Source organism: Barbus barbus (assembly GCF_936440315.1).
Source record: "Barbus barbus genome assembly, chromosome: 23".
Taxonomy (NCBI): domain Eukaryota; kingdom Metazoa; phylum Chordata; class Actinopteri; order Cypriniformes; family Cyprinidae; genus Barbus; species Barbus barbus.
In genome coordinates, this window is record NC_136751.1 from 30,357,380 (window position 1) to 30,383,700 (window position 26,321).

The 26,321-nt window shown below is 38.9% G+C and overlaps 1 protein-coding gene across 3 annotated transcripts; it reads left to right on the forward strand.

Annotated features, from left to right (window-relative positions):
- The first annotated feature begins 175 nt into the window (after positions 1 to 175).
- Positions 176 to 25,593, forward strand: LOC306843286 (selenocysteine insertion sequence-binding protein 2-like). 3 transcript variants are annotated; one of them, XM_079374671.1, is made up of 18 exons: positions 188 to 342; positions 6,862 to 7,028; positions 9,058 to 9,352; positions 10,104 to 10,236; positions 10,731 to 10,948; positions 13,217 to 13,241; positions 14,210 to 14,316; positions 15,136 to 15,234; positions 15,338 to 15,427; positions 17,196 to 17,363; positions 17,462 to 17,603; positions 18,398 to 18,570; positions 18,660 to 18,780; positions 19,103 to 19,265; positions 20,667 to 20,887; positions 20,993 to 21,147; positions 21,284 to 21,503; positions 23,035 to 25,593. In XM_079374671.1, exons 1-18 carry the CDS (start codon positions 322 to 324, stop codon positions 23,577 to 23,579), a joined length of 3,063 nt encoding a protein of 1,020 aa, XP_079230797.1. In that variant the 5' UTR covers positions 188 to 321; the 3' UTR covers positions 23,580 to 25,593. The 3 variants fall into 3 exon arrangements, with proteins under 3 accessions (XP_079230799.1, XP_079230797.1, XP_079230798.1); XM_079374672.1 differs by having other exon boundaries at positions 202 to 342; positions 10,107 to 10,236; XM_079374673.1 differs by lacking the exon at positions 6,862 to 7,028 and having other exon boundaries at positions 176 to 342.
- The last annotated feature ends 728 nt before the right edge of the window (positions 25,594 to 26,321 follow it).

Genomic DNA, 26,321 nt, shown 5'->3' on the forward strand with positions numbered 1-26,321 from the left:
AGAATCGGCACTTTATATCTCGTCTTCATTGTGAGATAATAATTACCTTTTTTATTTTTTTATTCAGTGGCGGTAACGGGCTTCCATAATAGGTACCTTGGCATTTAAAAAAAAAAAAAAAGATTGTACTTTGAATCGGCAGCACTGCGGAATTACAGCAACGCGTCTCCTCACTGAGCCTCCGCGGCTTCCGTCCCAGATGAGCGTCAGTCAGTCAGTCAGTCAGTGACGGATCTCAGAACCGGAGCGACACTGGATCATGCGCGTTCTCACCGCGTCCTGACAGCTGCATGCGGCTCGGTTCCGGTGTCGGCGAGCGAGATGGACGGAGGCGAGAGGAAGGTAACGCGATTTCACGACGCACTGGCGCGATTTACACCCGCTGGCGTCACGTTAGCTTTAGCATTAGCAGCGCTCGCGGGATTAAAGTCTGAAACGAGTAATAACGGTGATTTCTGTAATCAAACTCTCGCATGTGTGTGTGATATGAATAATGTGTGTGTGATATGAATAATGTGTGTGTGTTAGTCGTGTATAACAGAGCAGACGCGATAGTGAGAGCGACGCGACGCGTCAAAACAACGACGCCCTTGTTATGATCAATTAAACAAAACTAGATGAGTTTTACTCTGATTAGTCGATTGTTAATGAACGAGTCGGCTATAAACAGCGCAATGAGTCTAATCCACTCATTAAAGTACCATAGTAATACTGTAGTAAAGTACCTCAGAGAACAGAGTAAACATTACCGCGCATCAACAAGGGAATCATTCAGTACCATGGTATATGTCAAAGTACTATAGTACTGGCGTGTTATACCACAGCTAAACATGATTATTGATCAGACACAGCTGCTTTATGAACGTTATCGATCTGTGGGTGATTGGCACAACAAAATAGAAACAATAACAGACAGTTAAACATTAATAAGAGCTGATTTGGTGTGGTTAGTTTATTTTGTGTTGATTACAGCTGTGTCTGTCAGATGTGATTGGTGTTATATGACTGTGATATTACTGTGTGTGTGTGTGTGTGTCTCTGTGTGTGTGTCTCTCTGTGTGTGTGTGTGTGTGTGTGTGTGTGTGTGTGTGTGTGTGTGTGCTGGTTTCTGCAGGCACCGATCACTTCTGATCCATCAGGTTTTTCTGCATTGATCACATTCCTGTGATGTTTCTGTCTGTCATCACAGTTTCTCTGTTTTGGTTCAGTTCTGTCAGATCTGCTCACATCTCGTCTCGTATATACACTACCAGTCAAAAGATTTTTAATGTTTTTTAAGAAGTCTCTTCTGCTCACCAAGCAGTACTGCAAAAACATTGACATTTTGAAATGTTTTGCTATTTAAAAATAACTGTTTTCTATTTGAATATATTTTAAAATGTAATTTATTCCTGTGATTTCAAAGCTGAATTTTTAGCATAATTTCTCCAGTCACACGATCCTTCAGAAATCATTCTAATGTTCTGATTTGCTGCTCAAAGCATTTTATTATTATTATTATTATTGTTGAAAACAGCTGAGTAGAATTTTTTTCAGGTTTCTTTGATGAATAGAAAGTTCAGAAGAACAAGATTTATCTGAAATAGAAATCTTTTGTAACATTATAAATGTCTTTATCATCAATTTTGATCAATTTAAAGCATCCATGCTAAATAAAAGTATTAATCTCTATAATCCCCCCCAAAAACATACTCCAAGCTTTTGAATGGTATAGTGTATAATGTTACAAAAGCTTTTATGTCAGGTAAATGCTGATTTTTGGATCTTTCTATTCATCAAAGACTCCTGAAAAAAGTCTACTCAATTGTTTTCAACATTGATAATAATCAGAAATGTTTGTTGAGCAGCAAATCAGTATATTAGAATGATTTCTGAATAATCATGTGACACTGAAGACTGTTTTTTTTCTGATTGTGTGTGTGTGTGTGTGTGTGTGTTGTAAGAACACTGCTGGTGTGTTTCCTCAGTCCTCAAGTGGTCCAAAAATGTTCAAGTTTTTAGGTTTTTTTAAGTGATTGATATAGGAAAACCACTAGTTTGTTTATTATTTGACACATTTTGGTTATTCAGAGGTCTTGGATCTAAAACAGGTCTCTTTATTAGCTGCATGAACATATAGAAGGACATTTGTGCTAGAACCAAAGTGAAAATATAATGATGAAATTCAGCTTTTAGGGTCTGGGAAGGGCTCGAGTCTCAGTCCTAAAAACACCAAAATGCATAGAGGCAATCCGTTAAAAATGGTCAAGCAACTTGAGATGGACTGACCCAAAATGATTGTTTCTGTATGATTGCAAACTCCGTCCCTCTGCCTGCCATCTCTCTCTCTGTCTCTCTTTGTCCTGTCATTCTTCAGCACAACAAACCCTCTGTTTTCTACACATAATCTTGAAACAGAAATGCTGAAAAGACAAAAGCGTCCCTCCTCGCTCTCATTGGTTCAGCCCACAGTGAGCAGACCACCGCTTCTCTCCCCCTCTCTCTCTCTCTCTCTCTCTCTCTCTCTCTCTCTCTCTCTCTCTCTCTCTCTCTCTCTGTCTCTGTCTCTCTCTGTCTCTCTCTGTCTCTCTCTGTCTCTCTCTGTCTCTCTCTCTCTCTCTCTCTCTCTCTCTCTCTCTCTCTCTCTCTCTCTCTCTCTCTCGTCTCTCTCTCTCTCCTCTCTCTCCTCTCTCTCTCTCTCTCTCTCTCTCTCTCTCTCTCTCTCTCTCTCTATCTGTCTCAGCCTCATATTCAGTTCAATTCAAGTGAGCTTTATTGGCGTGAGTTGCACAGTATTGCAAAAGCATGAACAAAACAAGAGTAGATCTATAAATCAGTAAGTAAATAATTACATGAATAAATTTTTTATAAACGAGGGTAAAAAAAAAAAAGATTGTCTTAACTAAAAAATAAAAATGAATCAATCAATATAATAAATAAATACATCATGCCTCAAAAAAAAAACTTTTTTATTTACTACTTTGTTTCTTAAAAAAAAAAAAACAACACTAGCTTTTCTAATGTTTTTATATTATATCTATTATATAATTTAAACAAACCTTGCTACGTGTACGGTGTTAATCTAACTGAGACTTGTTATAGCGCTTGCGTATCATTGCTCTTATGTTGTTTTTGATTGCTTCCGTTGTCCTCGTGTAAGTTGCTTTGGATAAAAGCGTCTGGTAAATGTAAATCTGTACTGAATCTCTGCAGATCTTCTGTCATTCAAGATGTCTGCACATATTTAACCCCTATCTGTTTATTTATTACATTTTTAGGTTAATTCTATATATTCATGCCACATTCTGTTAAATTTTAAACATTTTATCGTCTTTAAAGCGATAGTGCACCAAGAAATGATTATTCCGTCTTCATTTATTCTTCACCAATCAAGTTTCTCCAAACTGGTGTGACTTTCGTTCTTCTTTGGAAGATAAAAGTTTTTTTTTCGTCCATACAGTTAAATCAATAGGGTTTGATATCGTTTGATTCCTTCCCATTATTCCTTAAAATATCATCTTTCATGTTCCACAGAAGAAGGTTTGAACTACATGAGGGTCTGTGTGTGTGTGTGTGTGTGTGTGTTGTTAACATACTCTAATCTGTCCATTCCTGTTACTTGGTTAATTAGCTTAACGACAGCCGCCATCCTCACTTTAATCCCTGACGCTCAGTTTGAACTCTCATCCGTTCATCAGCCGGGAGTCTTGATTGCGTACATTTAGTCTTTGTGATGTCGAGCCGAATTACTTTATAATTAATGCAGATTAAATCTGGCCGATTGGAGAGTTTACATTTGGAGATGATTATAAAGAAATGATTATCTGCGTGGACTGATGGTACCGTCTGTGATCTGATTGGACGAGAGAGCAGCTCTGTGTATGATGTCACAATCGGAAGAGTGTACAGAGCTCCGCCCACTACCTACAGACGAACAATTACTGCTGTATGCTATAACACACACTCCATTCTCACACACACACACGATCAGCGCTTTGGATCTCAGCAACAGACGTGCCTTTGTGTCATTGTGCGTTTCATCAAGGAATCAGGATGTTGTCATTATCATTCTTCATTATTATACTTATATATCTTTTCCATTACATTATTATCATATTGCATCTTGGCTCTGACTGGTAGAGCTGAGACAGAACCGATTATAGAGCGATATTATGCATTTGCAGAATTCATTAATGTGTGATCAGCCTCAACAATTGAAATCTTTAAGCAAACCGTCTTACATTCATTCCCAATTAATGCAAAATTATTTAGATGCTATGAACGGAAATTAATGTGCATAATTCAAATTTTTCAAACAGTTTGCCTTAACAGAGAGCAAGCCATGGTTGAAACTAGAAGACTTAGTAAATGCAGCAGAAAAAAGTATTACTTTAATATTTACTTAAATACATTTTTTAATATATACCTGCATAATTCTTAATCTCTGCAGAATTTTTCCTCCTAGTTTAGTGATTTTAGTAGTGCTGTGAAATGATTTATCGCGATTAATCACATCCAAAATAAAAGTTTTTGTTTGCATAATATTGGTTTGTGTGCTGTGTATATTTATTATCTATATATAAATAAATACTCAGACATGCAGTGTATATTTTGAAAATATTTACATGTATATATTTATATTCATTTAATTTATATTATTTATAATTACATTTAATATAGAAAACGTTTTTCTTAAATATATACATGCATGTGTGAGTATTTATAAATACATAATAAATATACACACATATATTATGTAAACAAAACTTTTATTTTGGATGCAATTAATCGTTTGACAGCACTAGATTTTAACTTGTCCTGCTACTGTTCTTCTGTTTTGTGTAAAATAACACATATTTTAAACCTGCTGGTGCACATAAAACCATACATTTCAGAAATGTGTGCTGGAATCATGACCCCAGAATGAGAGGTTCACACTGTTACAGCCCTAGTATCATGTTTTAAACCCAGTCTTCCTGTGATTATAGAGAAGGTGTGAAGTTTGCTGATGGTGTGAGGAGGAAGTGTTTACAACACGCGTGTTCAGCTTGTGATCGCAGCGTGTGACGGTGTCATGCTAGTTAATTATTAGCTCTTCGTGATATAATTATGGGAATGATGGAGATCTTGTTTGTTTGTTGTGCTTCACCTGAGATGTCTGGAATGTGTGGAATGTGATGACATCACCTGACCAGCAGTCACATGCTCACATTGGTCGTGTTCTCGCTTTAGATTCCCGTAATTATTTGTTTGTGCTGTAACCCTACTGGACAAACATGTCTGATCTGACATAATTTATTTGCCTGTACAATGTGTATGGGTCAAAATTATAGATTTTTCTTTTATGTCAAAAATCATTAGAATATTATGATCATGTTCCATGAAGATATTTAGTAAATATATCAAAACTTAATTTTTGATTAGTAATATGCATTGCTAAGAACTTCATTTGGACAACTTTAAAGGAGATTTTCTCAATATTTAGATCTCAATTTCTAAAAACTGACCCTTATGACTGGTTTTGTGGTCCAGGGTCACATATTGTATGAGTAGTGTGGTAGTATGCGATGCTGAATTCACCCACAGACACACAAATGTGATGCAGGGGAATTTCTGTAGGAGGAAATGCGTGTTTTTCCCGCACAGATCAGCTTTTCATATCAGACAGACGCTTCTATCTGATAGATTACCCTTAATGCAGTAAAGCTGTCAAATTCATATTTGACAAATTCAGCCTATCTTGTTCAACCTACAAAATACAGCATCTTTAAATAATTACATTTAAGAGCAGAATTCATGGTGTAAAACTACATTACCCATGATTCTGAATGCTCTTGGATTCTCTGTTGTTTAAGGAAATCTTTGCATTTGATGTGTTTAATTTTAATGTGCATTGTTTTGTTATCATTGAAAATAATTATTTACAATGTTGGGTTTCTTACTCTGATCTTGGAGTAATACCATGGAACTTGTTAATGTGACAGTCTAGTGCAAATTCAGGAGGTGATCATAAACGCTGCTTTATCAGATAACGTGAAAATGCCATCAAAACTTTTCAAAAGGAGATTTTCTCAATATTTAGATTTTTTTTGCACCCTCAGATTCCAGATTTTCAAATATTCCAAATATTGTCCTATCCTAACAAACTATGCATCAATGGAAAGCTTATTTATTCAGCTCTCAGATGGCCCTTCAATAGGAGTAAATAAATCAAACAGGACTGAAACAAATAATGATAGATACTGAATTCACAGCAAATGCAACAAACTAATAGCCTACTGCATTTTTGTCACATAGAAATGCACTTGACTGTATAAGCGTTGATTTTGTGCTAGAACACAGGAAGTTTACTGCTAATAAATGCTGTCATCATTTCCTCAACCTCATGTCATTCCAATCCTGTATGACGTACTTTCTTCTGTGAAACACGAAAGAAGATTTTTTGTAGAAAGTTACCAAAGCATTTTGGTTACCCTTGATTTCTACTGTATGAACAACAATTTCTTGAACTTTTCAAAATATCTTCTTTAATGTTTCACAGAAGAAAGTAAGTCATACAGGTTTGGAATGACATGATGTTGAGTGAATGATAACAATTAAATGATTTTTTGGGTGAACTAACCCTTTAAGAACTTTAATATTTGTAAATAGTAAACACCTAATTTATATAAGACAGAGACACTGATATTTGTCTTTAATCAGCCTGTTACTGAATCAACATTTTACTTCAATTAAAATGAATTAGAACAAAACATTTAAAGAGAAAGAAGCTATTAAAGTTTGTTTACATCGCTGTTTGTTTGCATTGTCGTGGCTGTTTTCAGCCAGAACCTTTAATGTTCTCATATCTGCAGCTTAAATGCATATGTGTGTGTGTTTCAGGATATGAAGCTCTCTGCTGAAGTAGAACCGTTTATCCCTCAGAAGAAAGGCGTTGAAGCTTCATTATTACCCATGAGTCTGTGCAGTGAGGGTGGAGCTGAGCCCACACAAATCCCCTCCTACCTGATCACCTGCTACCCCTTCGTACAGGAGAATCAGAACAACAGGTACACACACACACACACACACATACACACATACACACACAGGGTTGCACGCATGTACTGACTCATTCACTTGCACACACACCCATTTGCTTCACTAAATTAGTAAGCCCATCTAATAGAATTCCATTGTTTTTCATTGTTTTCCCATTGTTTATCAGATTAATGACATTAAATGATATGAAACTACATTAGTGAGGACTTCACAAGTGTAGTTAAATCTGTCCTGCACACACACAGCATTAATAACCTTAATACATCTTATTAAATCATGTAAGGTTTTCTCTTTGTCTCTAGTGTGATATAAAAGTCTATGAAATGCCTTCATGTATACAGTTGCATATCTGTGTGTGATTGCCTCTATTCCCAATGGATCCTGCTTTTACCCTTCCTGTTCATTTTGAATTGGTGGAAGTGCACACTTTGTGCCTGTGTGTGTGTGTGTGTGTGTGTGTGTCACAGCTGAATCACAGCATGGAAATGGAAAAAACAGACAGTTTCAAACAGTTTTCCCTGTTTTCCCATTGGTCAGACCAACACAAAGTCCTGCCTAGGGCTGAGCGATATGGCAAAAACAAAAATCCTTTTTTTTTTTTTTTTTTTTTCAGAACACTTGACTGATTCTCCATTTTTACAGTTTTAAACTAGTCAACTTGAAAACATTACTACAGCATGATTCAAGTAACCTATTCTTTATTAACCCTCGGGTTAAAAAACAATTCTATTCCAAGTGCAGAACACACAAAGTTGTCAACATGATGTAAATGTTTAGCAAGTCACTTGTTAAATATCTTTGCAGCAAAGATGCATGAACTGCAACTACATCTTGTACAAACTTGTCTTATACATATTATTATATTTTCAGAAATAATACAAGGAAAATGCTGTAAAAAAATCTCAAAAGTCAAGGTTATTCAGAATGACTGAAGGTATAACTCGAGTAGACTATTATTAACTATAAATGTTCTGTAAAACAACAGCAGCTTTCAGTCTGTCACCGTGATGCAAACATGAAATATCAGACACACAGTAGTAGTTACAGGTTGTTGTTTTTTTTGATTGCGCTGCTTTTTCATTGTTTTTCTATGTAAACGTGGACGCGTTTGACTGTTGCGCTCATGTTTAATGCATGAAACGGCTTTATAAAAATGAAGAACACAAGTTAAAAGAAGTTCACTCCCATCTTGCATGTTTTTCCTCCTCCACTGCCTGCGTCGTATCTTTATCAACACAAAACCGCATTCTGTGTGAACAGCAGCTAGCGATATGAGCGCGTCACACGTGAGCGGTTGGATCATTCTTTTCTCTTTACTGTTATCATTGGCATATTGTCAACGTGTATATAAGATAATAAAAATAAAAAATGTAATAAAAATGACAATTTATAAAAAATAAAATCATGAACATTAAATTCAAATTAATTGATCAAATCTGAAAAATCCCCTAGCCCTAGTTCCACCCCAAAAATATATTACATCTATATTTAGTCATTTAGCAGACACTTTTATCCAAAGCGACTTACAAATGAGGACAATAGAAGCAAGCAAAACCAACAAAAGAGCAATAATAAGAAAGTGCTATGACAAGTCTGTTAGCCTAACACAATACATGTAACAAATGTTTTTTTTAATATTATATATTTTTTAGATATTCTATATTATTAAATATAATATATTAAATATTATACCAGAAACATTCTTCATACAGTGGACTACCAGAAAAATCAGTAAAAATTTGGGATCAAACATTATTCATCTTTGCTTTTTGAACTGGAAGAACGAAATGGCTCCAAAAAATGAAAAAATAACCACTTTCCTCTTAATTATACACATAATGTGCAAACCTGTACATATGTTAACATCTGAAAAAAATGTGTTTTAGGGTTTCATGACCCTTTAAATTCTAATTAATCGGAAAAATCGCCCAGCTCTAGTCCCACCCCAAACACATTAGTCTTGATAGTCCTACCCATAAGCCTCCGAGGGCTTTTAGACATGTTTCTTTATAACCTGTGATTGTGTGTCTGGTTCAGTCGGCAGCTGCCCATGTATAACGGAGATCACCGATGGCAGCAGCTCAACCCGAGCCCCGGCGGGCCGTACCTGGCGTACCCGATCCTGTCGTCCCCGCAGGCCCCCGTCACCAGCGATTACCCCACATACTACCACGCCATCATGCCCACGCCCTGCCCTCCTGTCATGGGCTTCTACCAGCCCTTCCCGGGGCCGTACTCGGGGCCCCTGCAGGCTGGCGTGCTCAACCCCGTCTCCGACTGCACCCAGACGCAGAGAGGGAGAGGCGTCTCACGAAACCCCGTCCTGCAGAAGGTACGAGACGATTCCTTTAAAGGGATAGTTCACCGCAAAACAAAAATTAGCCCATGTTTTACTCACCCTCAAAGCATCCTGGGTGTGTGACTTTATTCTTTCACACGAATCCAATCTGAGTTATATTAAAAATTATCCTTGCTCTTCCAAGCTTTAGAATGGCAGTGAATGGGTGTTTTTGTTCAACAGTCCAAAAGAAGTCAAATAAAGTGCATCCATCCATATTAAAACGTGCCTCACACGGCTCTGGGGGATGAATAAAGGCCTCCTATAGCGAATCGATGCATTTTTGTATTGTGATGAATGCGAAAGCCCATGGAGAGAAAACAAAACACCAGTCACGAATTTGAAGAAGAAGAATGTCTGAGGATTGCGATATAAGCCAAGAGGAGACTGATTTTTCTTTGCTAAAGTAAGGAAACTTTGCTCCTGTAAACAAACGTTGGTTTTCGCGAGACTCGCATGAGTATGCGCTTTAATATGGATGGATGCGCTTTATTTGACTTATTTTGGACTGTTGAACAAAAACAGCCATTCACTGCCATTATAAAGCCTGGAAGAGCAAGGATCATTTTTAATATAACTCCGATTGGATTCGTCTGAAAGAAGAAAGTCATATACACCTAGGATGCATTGAGGGTGAGTAAAACATGGGCTAATTTTTGGGTGAACTAACCCTTTAACCCACACACTCAAGATGTGAGCGTACTGCTCACTAGTTTAAACTAACACGCATGTTTGTCACTCGCAGCAGCCAGTGGCTCAGCCAATGAGAGCCAAGCGTCCCGTGATGCGGAGCGTGGCGGTACAGAAGGAGGTGTGTGCCGCCGGGCCTGATGGGAGATCCAAGACAGTGCTGCTGGTGGATGCGGCGCAGCAGACAGGTACTGAGCTGACCTTTGACCTTTACAGGGTTTTTGCAAGACTTAAAGTCTTTTACAGTACTTTTACGTTACTTTTTGTAAAATTAATTTAAAAGTAATGGAGATCTACAGGAAGTTTGGTAACACTTTATTTTAAGGTGTCCTTGTTACACATATTGCATTTGTTTACTATTATAATAACAATAAATTATGCAGAGTTGCATGCAAGTAACCCAAAACCTAATCCTAATCCTAACCCTTCAGTATAAGTACATGTAGTTAATTAATATTAATCACTTTAACAAGGACACCTTAAAATAAAGTGTAACCGAAGTTGTATTTTCAAACTGAAGTGTTGCTAATACAAGACATTTATATTTAGAGGCCATATTCCACCTTCAGTTTTTTCCTTTCTTGGTCTTAAACTTACTTTCATAAACACTGCAGAACTCCTGCTTTATTCCTGAACCAGTGACCCCTGAGCTCTGAACACTCTGTTCCGCGTGTGTTTTCAGATTTCCCCGGCGAGGCGTCTGGCAGCGTCAGATGTGTGTCGGATCAGGCGAGTCCTCAGTGGAAGAATAAAGCTCGGCGCAGACGCACTTCGCAGCAGGAGTCGTCCAGCGAACAGGGAGCCAGTGAGGCCGACATCGACAGCGACAGCGGCTACTGCAGCCCCAAACACAACCAGGGAGCTGCCAACACCTCCACCAATCAGCACTCGGCTGCCGCGGTACGTTCAGCTCCTCTGTTCAATGCTGAGGATGATTGTGGTTGCTGTTCTCCATAGATGAAAACTCCTCACCTTTCAGTGACAACTCACTTTTTTTAAAGGGGTCATCGGATGCCCATTTTCCAAAAGTTGATATGATTCTTTAGGGTCTTAATGAAAAGTCTATAACATACTTTGGTTAAAATTTCTCAATGTTATTGTAAAACAACACCCTTTTTACCCTGTCAAAAACAGCTCTGTTCACAGCTAGCCGTTTGGTGCATGTCCCTTTAAATGCTAATGAGCTCTGCTGACCCCGCCCCTTTCTTCTGAGCCGCTCTCTGAGAGACGGTAAACTTTAGCCGCATTCATCGTGAAACTTGCTAACTACCACGTTGTTAGGAAAGGCGATTTGCAAAGATTCATTAAAAAAAACATACTCACTTCTTCTGTAGGTGAAGCTGGATTACGAATGATTTGCGTGAACATAGACGCATTTAGGTAGATCAGGGGCGCATTCCCTTCACAAACAATCGTAATCCAATGCGTCTTCAGCGGCTCAGATATCAGGAGTAAATCAGACTGCTGTGTTCATTATTACATCCAACAACAAATCACTTCAATCGCTTGTCTACATTTGCTCCGGCGTCGAAACAATGGCGGACTGACGACAGCTCACTCAGGGTGGGTCTAAGGTAAGACACCAGTCCAGTCTGTGCTGAAATGCTACTGTCAATCAAACAATCGTGGGAGGGGCCTGTCTGTGTGATGTCACACAGACAAGAAGCTAAGAGCGGATTGATTTGAGAAAGGTAATGATTTTAGTAGATAAAAAAAAAAACTACTGGGTGTATTTTTATCATTATAGGGTGGTTGTGTACACACACTGCCAACACACATTTATCTTCAAACATGTAAAAGTGCATTTCGCATCCGATGACCCCTTTAAGATAGTTCACCTATGAGATTTGCTTAGATCCAATGAGAAAGTGTTTTTATAAGTCTTACTAGTGATCTTACAAGAGTAAATAAAGTTGTTTCAGTAAGTGTATATAGTATTTTCTTTTCTCTTTACTTCAAAAACTCTCTAAAAAGGGTAATATTTTATGTATTTGAGGTCTGAAGGCCGTTTCACACCGAGCGCGATACGATTAATCGCCTTCTGCTAATTCACGCCTGCACGCTAGGTGGCGTCGACCAGCAATGCATTTTTCCTCATGTAGCCTATGTATCTCGTATACAGCATTAAATTAAGATAAATAACTTTTGGTTCTTCATCTGAAACTATCCATAATGCTTATAAGCAAATATAATTAGAGGTACAATTAGCATCAAGCTACATTTCAAAATGTATGTAACCAATATTTGTGCTCAAACCCCACTTTAAACCATCATCGAGTGCTTGTAATAACTTCTGATTGTGGATTTTGATTCTATAGTAGGCAGACATGCACTCTTTGTATGTTTTATAATGGACTGAACACTACCTGCTTGTCATTTGTCATAAACATCCTTTATTGTTATAAAAATGCCATGAGCTGCATAAAAACATACAGAAAATATATCATATGAATATACCTCTATGTTCAGACACCGAAGACAACAACATCTCGACATCCATATTCCTTGTATGTTGGTTGCTTCGGTGTTTTTACGCTCGTGCTCAAATGCATCGACCTTTTGGGTAACAGCAGTTGCTCTGGTCACATGATGCAGTGCTCAAATCTTATTGGACGGCCGTGTTTTTGCTTTGCGAAACTGAAAAGATTTGTCTTACTGGTTGAAAAAAAAAAAAAAAAACTTTTGTATTTTCGAATGTTCGCGGCCTATGTGGAAGCATCCGTTGATTTATTCCAGCATGTAATCACGTCCGATATTTGTTTTTTAGCTTTTTCGCATTCAGTGTGGAAAGGCCTTCAGATGTGGGAACGGTGAAGAGAGAGAGAGGGCAAACATTTAGCATTTTCGGTCAGCATTGCTGTCTAATCAGGCAATATTGTCTTAAATAGCCTGCATAGCACTTCATCTTTTATAACATAAATTTTGACCAAATATATTCAATCTTAATTTTTGTCAAATGTTGCAACAATGTTACATTTGTGTGTGTGTGTGAGAACAATTACAGTTTTGGACATATAAGAAATAAAAAATAATAAGTAATAAATTATTTTTAAAAATGCCTCAAAGTAACTACAAATTAGCAACAAATATCTTTAAAAGAAATTCCGTGTGGAGCATGCCCCTGATCTGCGCAATATTCTCTCTCTGTGTGTGTGTGTGTGTTTGCAGGCTGTTGATGCTGGCGTCATGACAGGTAAGATCCTTCACTTCCATCTGAACTCTTGTGAATGACCACAACAAGAACAAATGTACACCAAAAACTATAGCTGCAACTATAAAGTTTTAATAATCCCTCTAAGAGAATAGAGTCCACACCACCGCTGAAACGATAACAACAGAGGAATGGTATTGTTGGAATCACTTTCAGAACGTTTAAAATTTTTTGGCTGATGAACCATAAAAACATTAACAGCCAATCAGAATCCATATGAATTTAAAGAGCTCGAGCATTTAAAGCAGCAGACGACAAAACTGAAGTGCGCTTATTATAAATAGAACAATATCATCTGTTGTTTTTGTTTAGTTAACAATGTTATAATTATAACATTATCGTAATAGTTATCTTGTTACTTTTTTATCATCATATTTGTCATCATAAATATTATATTTATAGTTATCGTTATAGTTGTCGTTGTTGTTCTAGTTGTCATCGTTGCTATTGACATCATCATAATCATCAGTTAATTTCAGAATTATTGTTAGAATTGTCGTTATTGTTATCATTATAGTTGACTTCATAGTTGTTATAGTTATCAGCCAGTGTCATTATAATTAATGCTATAGTTATCATTATTTAATTATAATACTTATCGTTAGTTGTCATCGAAGTTATCATAGTTACAGTTATTGCTAATTATTGTTATCATTATAGTTATTGCTGTAATTATTGTTATAGTTATATTTATTGGCATAGTTATAGTTATCATCGTAGCTACAATTATCGTTATATCTGGCATCATAGTTATCATTCTAGTTATGGTAATAGTTATCTTTTCAGTTATATTATATTCTTATAATTATCATTGATGCTATGGTTAATGTTGTAGTTATCGTTATCGTTATGGTTCTTATAGTTATGGTTCCTAGACACGCCTTTAACGTGTGTGTGCGTGTGTGTGCACAAATGTGTGCGTGTGTGTGTGTATGTATGTGTGTTTGCAGCTGTTAGCTGGGGGAATGTAGCCTCACAGACCGTCCAGAAGCCGTGGGCAGACAGGAACACAGCGTATCACAGAGGCAGAACACCTGAGCAGAGGAACTACACACAGGTAACACTCGAGCGTCACACGTCACATGACATGCTGTTCTGATACGTGAGACTTAAGCCCTATTCGGCCGGGACTAGTTTTACAGGGGTTCGTTAGAGAAATATGTGTTTCACAGACGTACTTTGCAATTTTAATCCTGTCTGAATTAATTTTGAGAGCAAACTACCTACTGTTTTTCGGCAAACTCAGTGATCATCTGAGAAAACTAATCCCATCCGAATGCGAATGTCTGTGATTGCAGACAATATTTTTTCCACAACGCATTTCCCTGTGTTTTGGCCAATGTGAACTACCGTAGACGCTCTTACTGCATGCATTTTTGATATATTTGCCTCCCAACAAAGAATTAAAAAAATAACAATAATAAAAGCGAGCCAAATCAAGTTATGTCAAGACTGGCTACTGTAATATCAGTGTCTGGTAAGATTACTCGTGCATTTCTGCACTCAATTACTGGTACATAATGTTTTAATTACATATCTACCTTTTATGAAAATTAAACATGGTTTTACTACAAATATATTAAAAAAAAAACAGTTAAACTAAAGAAAATCACACATTATTTGTAGTAAAACTGTGGTTATGCTATCAATCCGAATGACTATACGCAGTGCACGCATACAGAACGTGAGATCTCTGCAGCGCCCAGATGTACAAAACTGACCCTCCCATCACTGTAATAAACACGGAGATGTTAGTCCCGTCTGAATTGGTACATGAAAATCACAGATGTCAGTTGATAAGAATCGAAACTCAAATGTAGTTTAGAAAACTAGTCCTGTCCGAATAGGGCTTTATTCTACATCATCTGACCCCCAGGACTTCCAGATGAGCTATGGAGGTTGTGCAGGAGGACAGAGATCGACTCCTTCAGAGACGCCCAACACACACCTCACACCTGAGCCACTGTACTTTCAGGTACACACACGCACTCTTACACTAACACACACGCACACAGACATACAGAAGGCAGGACAGTATTCCCTGTATTTATTGTGCTGATTGTCTGTCTGTTGTTCAGGATGAGGACGAGTTTCCTGATCTGGCCACTGGTGGCGCTGTTCAGCGGAATAAACCAGAACCAGTTCAGCCCAAACTGCCCAAGAACCTGGTGAGAGTTTGACAGAAGCAAATAGGAAATCTGAGCTAAAAAAAAAACTCTAAACTAGAGATGCACAATATTATCAGAACGTTATCAGAACTGGTCAATAACGACTTAAAATGTAAAGGTCGGCATCAGACAATTATTTAAAACTTATGCCGATATGCCATGCCGATAAAGACGAATATCTCAGGGTGTGATAGGGATAAGATCACGTCACATTTTCATCGGATATTGTCATCTGAACAAGTAAATAACAAGTCTGCCACTTTTGTTCGGACCAACTGAGGAAAAAAGCATTACGGTAAATCATGCTACCAATGATGATTAAATCTAACGATCGCTTATTAGTGTGTATTAGCATGTAGATTTCAGTTTCTGTACAGTCTGATCTCTAATTGTCATACCATTTGAATTTCAAAATAAGAAATTCTTTTCTCCCTAAAAGCAAAATATTCTTCCTTTAGAACTGGTTGTCTTTTAAACTACAAATCTTGTGTAATCCCATGTAGGCTATTTGTAAACAGATGCACATTTGAAACTGGAATATAATCTAATTTCAGTCACTTACATGTGTTTCATAAACACATAATCCTTTCTGGATTCTACAATCTGCCATCAAAATGATAAATTTAATTATTCCAGCTGCTGTGAGAAAAGGCTATAAACGATCAGCCACCTGCAGGATCCTCACATGTGATAGACTACTAGTTTACAGACGTAATGTAATGATGCAGTGCCATGCTCGAATTTCCCGTGAAAACCTACCAGTACCACTCAAATTAGAAAACATTATTATAAGCTAACCGTTGTGAATCGGGATAAGGTAAGAGATAGTTTTGACCTCTGGCTGGTTATATACTTGCTCAAAAATTGATTTTGGATAATTTTTAACCAAAAAAAGTTTCAGATTGCAGCTTCAAGATACTTGTGTTTCTGAATAAATAAAGCAGTATTAATATCTTAAAATCACCGGTCTGTTTTGATTTAAAGGTCAGAAGCTATAGCTTACATGAATAAAAATCACAAACACTTGTAAATGAAATAATTTTATATATAAAGATTTATCAATATGTAATTTTAATTTTTTTTTCAAATTGATAATGAAAACTTAAAGCTGCAGTCTGTAACATTTGGCGCTCTAGCGGTTAATAAACAGAACTGCATGTGTCTTGCAGAAGAACATTGTAGCTGAAGCTACTTCTCTTTGTTTAAGTCTATGACGAATCACACAGTTACGGGCTACTCCGCAGCAGTACCTACCCAAACCAGTCTAAAATAGTCAGAATATAAACACTTATAGGTGTACAGTAGTGATTCAGGACAAGCCAAAACACGGTTTGGAAAATAGATTCATGGTGTACTCACTTATTATATACATTTTGAACACAAAAAACTTACGGACTGCAGCTTTAAATACAAGGAGCTCTAAAAAAGGTTTTAGAATTTTTACAGCTCTTTTGCTTTAGACCATCTATTAATGTTAAATCCACAAATAAAATGTAAAAAAAATAACTTTAATAATGTTTATTAGATATAACAAATATGTTTTTGCTTAAAACTAACCAAAATAAAAAAATTATTTGTTTATCATTTCTGCAAGGAGACTTGTTTCAGAACAAAGGGAAATGTATATATCGGTATCGGCATCGACTATCGGTCAAAATTATTAGAAAAATATCGGCATATCGGCAAAATCTAATATCACCCATCCCTACTCTAAACCTCTCTCTCTCTCGCTCTCGCTCTCTCTCTCCCTCTCTGTGTGTGTGTGCAGCTAGATAACCTTCCGGAGAATTCTCCCATAAGCATTGTGCAGACACCCATCCCCATCACCAGCTCTGTGCCCAAGAGAGCCAAGAGTCAGAGGAAGAAGGCGCTCGCTGCCGCTCTCGCCACAGCGCAGGAGTACAATGAGATCAGCATGGAGCAGAAGAAACTACAGGTACAAACACACACACTCAGTCTGTCCTGATCATCAGATTTGTTGTGGTCAGAGAACTCAGCGTGACTGCATGTGTGTGTGTGTGTGTGTGTGTGTAGGAGGCTCTGTCTAAAGCAGCAGGTAAGAAGAGCAGGACACCGGTGCAGCTGGATCTGGGCGACATGCTGGCGGCGCTGGAGAAACAACAACAGGCCATGAGAGCACGACAACTCAACAACACCAAACCACTGTCATACACAGGTACACATACTCACACCACTGTCATGTGTGGAAAAAAGACCAAAACACAGAAAATGACTAAAACCGTCCTAACAAACATTAAAGGAATAGCTCAGCCAAAAATGAACACTTTCTGAAAGTGTGCTCACCCTCAGTTCATCCAAGATTAGGATGAGTTTGTTTCTTCATCAGATTTGGAGAAATGTTGCTCAGCAATGGATGCTCTGCAGTGAATGGGTGCCGTCAGAATGAGAGTCCAAACAGCTGATAAAAACATCACAATAATCCACACCACTCCAGTCCATCAGTTAACATCTGGAGAAGATAAAAGCTGAAACACATCCAGTATTAAAACACTTTTAACTCAAAAACGAGTCCATAATCCATAATAATTCTTCCTCCAGTGAAAAAGTCCATCTCCTGTTGTCTCTCACATCAAAATCCAGCCACATATTTGTTTAGAGCTGTTTTGGACTGTTTTGTCTTGTAAACGCTGCTTGATCTGTGCAGATTTCTCTCCTGATTCAGACCAGAACACTTTTTCACTGGAGGAAGAGTTATTATGGATAATTTTAGTTATAAAGATCTTAATGATGGATGTGTTTCAGCTTTTGTGTTCTCCAGATGTTAACTGATGGACTGGAGTGGTGTGGATTATTGTGATGTTTTTATCAGCTGTCTGGACTCTCATTCTGACGGCACCCATTCACAGTAATGCAATGCTACATTTCTCCAAATCGGATGAACAAACAAAGTAGCATTTTTGTGTTTTTTCAAAATATAAAAATAACACCTAACACCTGTGCTGTTGTCAGTCGGGACAGTGGGCGCTCTGCACAGTAAAGATGGCGGCTGCGGCAGTCGAGTGACGGGACTCAAAAACACATACACCCCCCCTCACAATATCCTGGACTCCAGCGCACCGCGCGTCAAGAGAGGGAAAGAGAGAGAGATTCCCAAAGTCAAGAAGACCACTGCTATGAAGAAGGTGCTCCAGAAAACACACACACAGCACTGAGCATGACAGGATATGACATCACATAGCGTTAACCCCTCCCTCCATCTCTGTGTGTGTAGATCATTCTGCAGGAGCGTGAGGTGAAGAAGGGCAAGAGTTCTGCTGATCCGAGCGTATCTGGAGCCGACGAGCAGAGAGACGCTCTGAGCTTCACCGACCCGCTCACACAGGAGCAGGATGGTACACACACACACACACACACACACACACACACACTCACTCTCTCTCTCTCTCTAAATTCTTTTTCACCCTCAGATTCCAGATTTTCAAATAGTTGTATCTCAGCCAAATATTGTCCTATCTTAACAAACCATACATCAATGGAAAGCTTACATCAGCTTTCAGATGATGCATAAATCTTAATTTAAAAAATTGACCCTTATAACTGGTTTTGTGGTCCAGGGTCACACATGATCACAGACATAATCATGTGTATTTGATGTGTAATGTGGGCAGCAGTCCTCATCGGTCTCCTGTGTATGTGTTTGTGTGTGTGTTGCAGAGAACGGTCTGAGCATGCCCAGTGATGCGTCTCTTTCTCCAGCCAGTCAGAACTCTCCGTACAGCATCACGCCCGTGTCACAGGGCTCGCCCGCCAGCTCCGGCATCGGGAGCCCCATGGCTGCGACCGCCATCACCATGATCCACAGCCGCAGGTTCAGAGAGTGAGTACACACACACTCAGGGGTCAGAGGTCACTGAGGTCACAGCAGTGCAGATTCCTGCCTGATATGGTGGCCCACGGTCTCTTCCTCTCAGATCTCAGACCAGCCTTTGTGCTGCTGCTTCTGCAGGCTGAGAGTAGGTTTGGAACAGCAGATCTCAGTTTTGAAAAATTGACACTGGTTAATTATGACAGTTAATTAAAATTATGACTGGTTTTGTGGTCCAGGGTCACATATGAGGGCATCAATTTGTATAATGACATGGATATGACGGCTATTATAAGGAGAAGGTGATTTAAGGACATTTCCCCATGTCCCCATTTTTCAAAAGGCTTATAAATCATACAGAATTAGTTTTTTTGAGAAAGTAAAAATGCAGAAAGTTAGGTTTAGGTGTAGGACGATAGAAAATATGGTTTGTACAGTATAAAAACCATTACGCCTATGAAAAGGCCACACGATTCACAAAAACAAACGTGTGTGGTGTGTGTCTGTGTATGTGACCAGCTTAAATCAGCTGAATTCAGCAGTGTTCAGTTCATCACTCTGATCCAGATGTTAGTGTGTGTTAGTTAGCAGTGCATTGCTGTCTCATCTCTATGAATGTGCAGCTGTAGGTAGCAAAGCATAGACATTTAGAAAGCATTTAAAAAAAGAGTCCTGGTGTATTTTGGGCTTGTTAAGAAGTTACATTATGCATAAAATCTTTTTGTCTGGTTATTGTTGGTAATTTGGTTACACATTAAACTGCATCTGGCATTTATTTAAACATAAATTCTCATATATTTTCTCTGGGCAGCCCCTCACAATAAGGAAAGACTAAGAACATTTCATTCGAAATACACACTTTACTTGCACATATAACTTATATGGGTTTGTATGGAAACACGCATACAGTATTCGTGTTATTTGGGCAGTTCTTGTAAAGGTCATGAAGTCTTAAATTAGATTTTTGAAATCTCTGCAGATAGTCTTTCACATCATCTTTTGCATTTATATGCATCAAATACCTGTGGCAAATAGTTTCTGCCACTAAATAAAAAATACAAAAATATTCTTGCAATTTTGACTTTTTTTCCTCACAATTGCTTGATATAAAGTCGAAATTTTGACTTTTCTCAAAATTGCGAGATATAATGTTGCAATTACCTTTTTTTATTCTTTATTCAGTGGCAGAAACCGGGTTCCTTTATATTAAATAAAAGGCCGAAGAAGTTTATTTGAATGTTTTTGTTGTAGTTAATGTCTATCAAGTTCTTTAATTAATTTAATGCTTCAATGTGTCAGTTGTGAAATAGCATCACATACAGATGTTGATCATCAGGATCACTCTGAGATTATCAGTCGGTTTGATGCATCATGACATTTAAAGCACTCTCTCTCTCTCTGTGTGTGTGTCAGGTACTGTAATCAGGTGTTGAGTAAGGAGATCGACGAGAGCCTGACGCTGCTCTTGCAGGAGCTGGTTCGCTTTCAGGAGCGGGCTTATCAGAAGGAGCCCAGCAAAGCCAAAGCCAAGCGGCGGCTGGTCATGGGGCTGCGAGAGGTCACCAAACACATGAAACTGCACAAGATCAAGTGTGTCATCATCTCGCCCAACTGTGAGAAGATCCAGGCCAAAGGTCAGACCGAGAGTCAAAGACTGAATCAGCTGTGTCTACACCTGTAGAAACAGGTGGCAGCTTTCTGGGTTTTATGTTTTGTGATCTGTGTGTGTGTGTGTGCAGGAGGTCTGGATGAGGCCCTTTATAACGTCATTGCCATGGCAAGGGAGCAGGAAATCCCATTTGTGTTCGCTCTGGGTCGAAAAGCTCTGGGCCGCTGTGTAAATAAACTGGTGCCGGTGAGCGTCGTGGGAATATTCAACTACTCTGGAGCAGAGGTACACACACACACATGCATGCTCACTCAGTTCCTAGGGAATGCATGAACTGATGAAGCATATACCTGAAATGCAATGTAAGGATAAAAGCATCTGCCAGGTGCATGACTATATCCCTGTGTGTGTGTGTGTTCAGACTCTGTTCAATAAGCTGGTGTCTCTGACGGAGGAGGCACGGAGGGCGTATAAGGACATGGTGAACGCTCTGGAGCAGGAGCAGGCCGAGGAGGCGCTGAAGAACGTCAAGAAGGTCCCGCACCACATGGGCCACTCCAGAAACCCATCCGCCGCCAGCGCCATCTCCTTCTGCAGCGTCATCTCCGAGCCCATCTCAGAGGTCAACGAGAAGGAATACGGTAAGACACACTTTTAACGCCTTTCCAGTTTAAACTTCCAGAAGGCTGACTGTTATACCGAGTGAGTAACGAACTGAGACCGCTTTCACAAATTATTGCACTTAAACTGTCAAATACACACAAGGTTATGACAAAAATCTAGCAAAGTCACATTTGTTTCTATAGCGCTTTATACAATACAGATGATTTTAAAGCAGCTTCAGAGTAATAAACAGGAAAATAACAACATTGATGCAAACTTCAAATGTGAGACAAAAACACAGGGTTCACATAAACAGTTGATTTATTCTTAAATTAACATAAACAGTTGGAAGAAAATTGGATGTCACTATATTAGATCTGTGCATCTCAGCCTAATAAACCTGCTCCTCTCTGTGTCGCTAATGTTAATCAAATGACAAAAAGAAATAGAAAATCACTCACTGCTTTTGACTCACCTCAAAAAATTCTTTGATTCGATACGGGAGTATATTGATCTATTATGGTATTATATGCCTATTTTAACCATCTACATTTTCATTACCTCAAAAATGCAACCAAAATATATAACATGAACATTTATCTGAAATTTTCATATCCTGTACCACATTCACAACAAAAAAAATAGGCCTATACACCTTTTTTTTTTTTTTTTTAATAAAGAAAACAAACAATTGGAAAAACAATTCTGGCTGCTACTATGGGCTCAGTGCTAAAAACTTTTCTACAGATAATTACAAGCAATAGCAGAAAATAAATACAATAGAACAAAGACACAAGTTCAATAAACAGTGCTTTTCAGGTTTTTCAGCTAAAATACATTTTCAGGTACGCTACAGAAATGTAATTATCAAATGTAAAATAACTGCATAGTCTTCACTGTATAAATTAAATATAGATTAATCATTTATGATGTTACAAAGGTTATTTAGTGAGGAGCAGTGAGCACTTCGAAAGCACAGATTTAATATACTGATAGATGCACATTATTTCTCAACTGTTTATGTTAAGACATATGCCAATTAAGTTAAGACATATAACCAACTGTGTTTACTAGGATGTTCACCAAAACAGGCATTTTAATGTAATTGTGTCTGTATTTATTCATCCATGCACAAAAAAGCGGAAGAGAGCTCAATTTAGTATTTGCGTGGTGTAGACGCAGCTGTCTGTGTGCCTGCGCTTCTGATGTGTGCGCGCAGAAAACTTCTCGGGCTGTCCTTATATCGAGTCCTGATACGTGAGTTTGAACGTGAATGCACGCGTTGGCGGTAATGCATAGATGGACATTATGTGAAAATGTGGACAGTGGCACAATAAAGGTGCCTATTTATACTATAGATATCGATATTTTATGCGTGGCATCGTGAGTGCTAAAGTTGTTTTCACTGATGTGCAACCTGTTCATATATGTTAACATCTCAAAAAGGTGTTTTAGGGTTTCACGACACTTTAATGAACTGGTGATACCGGTGTTGTCACACGTCGATTAACTGGTGGGAAAATTGTCACAACCCTAGCATCTGACTGACTCTGAATCCTCTCCCTGCAGAGACCAACTGGAGGACGATGGTGGAGAGCGCAGATGCTCCAGAGCCGCTGGAGACCAAACCCGTCAGCAGAGCGACCAGCAAAGAGCAGCGTGAGGTCAGCTCACCGCCTCCACAGCCGACGCTCACTCGCGCTCCAGAGAGAGAAGAATCATCCCGCACGGATGACCGGCTGGAGTGGGCATCCCAGCAGAGCACCGAGACCGGCTCCCTGGACGGCAGCTGCAGAGACCGGCTCAACTCCTCCATCACCAGCACCACCAGCACACTGGTGCCCGGCATGCTGGAGGAGGAGGAGGAAGAGGAAGAGGAAGAGGAGGAGGACTACACACCCGAGCCCATCGCTGTGCAGGTGCCGCCGCTCAGCTCCAGGATCGAGTCCTGGGTCTCCAAAACCCTGGAGAACCTGCAGCTGCGCAGACAGAGCAGTGACGAGGATGATGAAGATGAGGAAGAGCGGCTGAGCGACGAAGAGGAGCTCGACTCCTCTGATCTTGCCGAACCGGCGGCCGACGACAAAGACGCGGTGGATTCACGCGCGGGATGAGAGGTCGCACTTTCCACAAACACAAACACTGGCTCAGGAATCAATAACGGACAGACCAACCGCTCACACACGCTCTCTGTGAATAACTCTCACTCATATCTGCTCGCTCTCAACACGCCTGACTAGGGCTGCGACGATAAATCAATGCAGAATCGACTCTGAGATCTTCCGAATGCATCACAAATCTCTCTGGAATCGATTCTGAGCTTAGATTTTAACAGCAGATGGTGCTCTACTCTAGTTTTTATCCGCACACTCAAATGCTGATGAAGAAGAGCGCTGAAGAGCACTTGTGTGTTCAGATGAGTCTGTAATCTCACCTCGGCTCAGAATGATTTTATGACGTGAGATTAATGTAAACAGCCCACTGTAAACACCCTTGTAATTCGCTTCAACCTTTTTCAATTTAACGATGATTATTTTAGGTTGTAGTGTGTGTAAGCATTTGTAAACGAGCAGAGTACGGCTGTTTCTGAAGCATGCAGCGCCATCTGCTGTTCAAACTAACCTCAGAATCCACTCCAGAAAGAATCGCCATGCATTCGGAAAATCTCAGAATTGATGCTGAATCATTTCTCCATTCGCGATGCATCGATTTATTTTCCCAGCCCTACGCCTGACTCTGTCTTCAGATGACGCTCGGGCTGCTCTTCAGCATCACGACGCTCTAGAAATGACACCGAAGCACCGTAAAGCATCATAACAGTCTTATGCTTAGGGTGAAAAACTAATTTCAGACTTTCATACTTTAATCACTCATTCACAAAGTGATTGACATCTAACACACCACTGGTTTGGTTGTGTAACTGGACTTGAGGTCCTAAAGGGGTTGGTTCACCACCTAATCATCATTTACTCACCCTCATGTCATAAACAAATATATTTTAAAGATCTTTGGGTGACAACCAACTTTGACTTCCATCAAAAGGACAAAAACACCTTGAGACTTCTCAAAATAGATTATTTTGTGCTCTACTAAATAAATAAAGTCAGGTTTGAATGACATTACTGATGACAGAATTATCATTTTTGGGTGAATTATTCCTTTAAAGCATGATATTTATGAGCTGAATCACTGAGTCAAATGAATCACTATCATGATGCTTTACAGTGTTTTTGTGCTTTTCCCTTAAAACCGAGCCGGTGAACGTTCTTCTGAACATCTCATCCGTGTTCCACTGAAGAAATAAGAGTCACACGTGTTTAAAGTGAGTTAATGATTCTCCGTTTGGGTGAATTATTTCTTCAAATCAATGAAGGAAACAAGAGTTCATTCATTCCTCCACACATGTCTGATCTTCTGCGGTTCTCTCCATGGCTCTTAACCAGGAAAAGAGAACGCGAAGCATTAATAAAGAAGCAGCAGACGTCTTGATGTGTGCGTAACTAATGACGTGAACAAATGAACCAACCCTGTGTAAATAACATGTTTCTAATACTCCGTCGTCTTCGGTTCTATTTATGGCGCTGGAATGGACTCGGAGGGCGTTTTATCCCACGTGTGTCTCCGGCTGGACTCGTTTCTCCTGGTACTGACGTATCTGTGGTTTCCTTGCTCCTGTCTGTGTGTGTTCGTCTCTAACCAGGTTTACTCTGCTCTTTCTCCTCCGTCTGTAGTGGAGCGCTTGAGAGGTGAAGCCACGTTCATCTCCACATGAAGGATTTATGATGTTCTAACGATGATGTTGATTAATGCTGGTAATCGTCTGTGTTTATGGCTAGTGGATCCGGTGCTGGTGTAAACTGTGCACCAGCAGGATCTCGGTGCAATAAGCTTCTGTAGCAGCATCGGGTGCGGTGATAACAGATCCGTCTCTCTCTCTGTGTTTGGAGTGATCTTCATCGGCGTGTCTTTTGCACTATGTACATAAACGTGAACATGCTTTGGTAACTAATGTGAAACTAGCACGCATCTCTGACGTGTGTTTTCCAGCAGTTCTGATGGTGAAGTCTGTACATGCAGTAACTGTCCTCTGACTGATCGTTAATACAATTAAACGGTTTTCAGTAAACTATCTAGTGTACTATGTGTTTTACTGGAGTCATTCTGGATGTTTTACTTCTGTAGTGTGGTATTTCAGTGAGAAACGAAGGATTTTATCCATCAGGAGTTGATGTTTCATATCAGAATCAAGTCCTGAAGCGACACGCCGGAGGAAACCGAAGGTCCAGAGCATCTTCTCCTCATTTCCCGACGGTATTGCTTTCCAAGTCTAATGTAATTTGATATTATTGCTTTTACTGCATTGATAAGCAAAGGTTTAAAATAAGTTGAAACGGCTAAAAATGAAGATGTAAGCTGACATCAGATTTCTTATTTTAATTCGTTCACTTAATTGTCATTTTTATGAAGAACCACGGTTCTTATTGTCTTGTGGATATATGATTGATATATTGCGAGTTTTCCATATTTTACTGAGGGATAAACTGCTATTTCTGAATAATAAATAGAAAATAAGCCTTGTCCTGTAATCACAAACCACTGGAAAAATGACGTAAATCCATTGATCTTTAACTGTGTGAATCCTTAAGAACATTCACTTTTTAAACCTAAAGAATGTAATTATTTTATGCAATTATTTGATTTAGTAGTTTTAATATTTTGCCAAAGGTTGAAAAACAGCAGTTTTGTCACCACAGCAGACGTTTTTAAGATCTTTTTAGCATTATTTCGATAATATTTTGATTAGCGTTCATTTTTATATTTCCTGTTTTCATTTTAATTTTAGTTTTTTTTTTTTT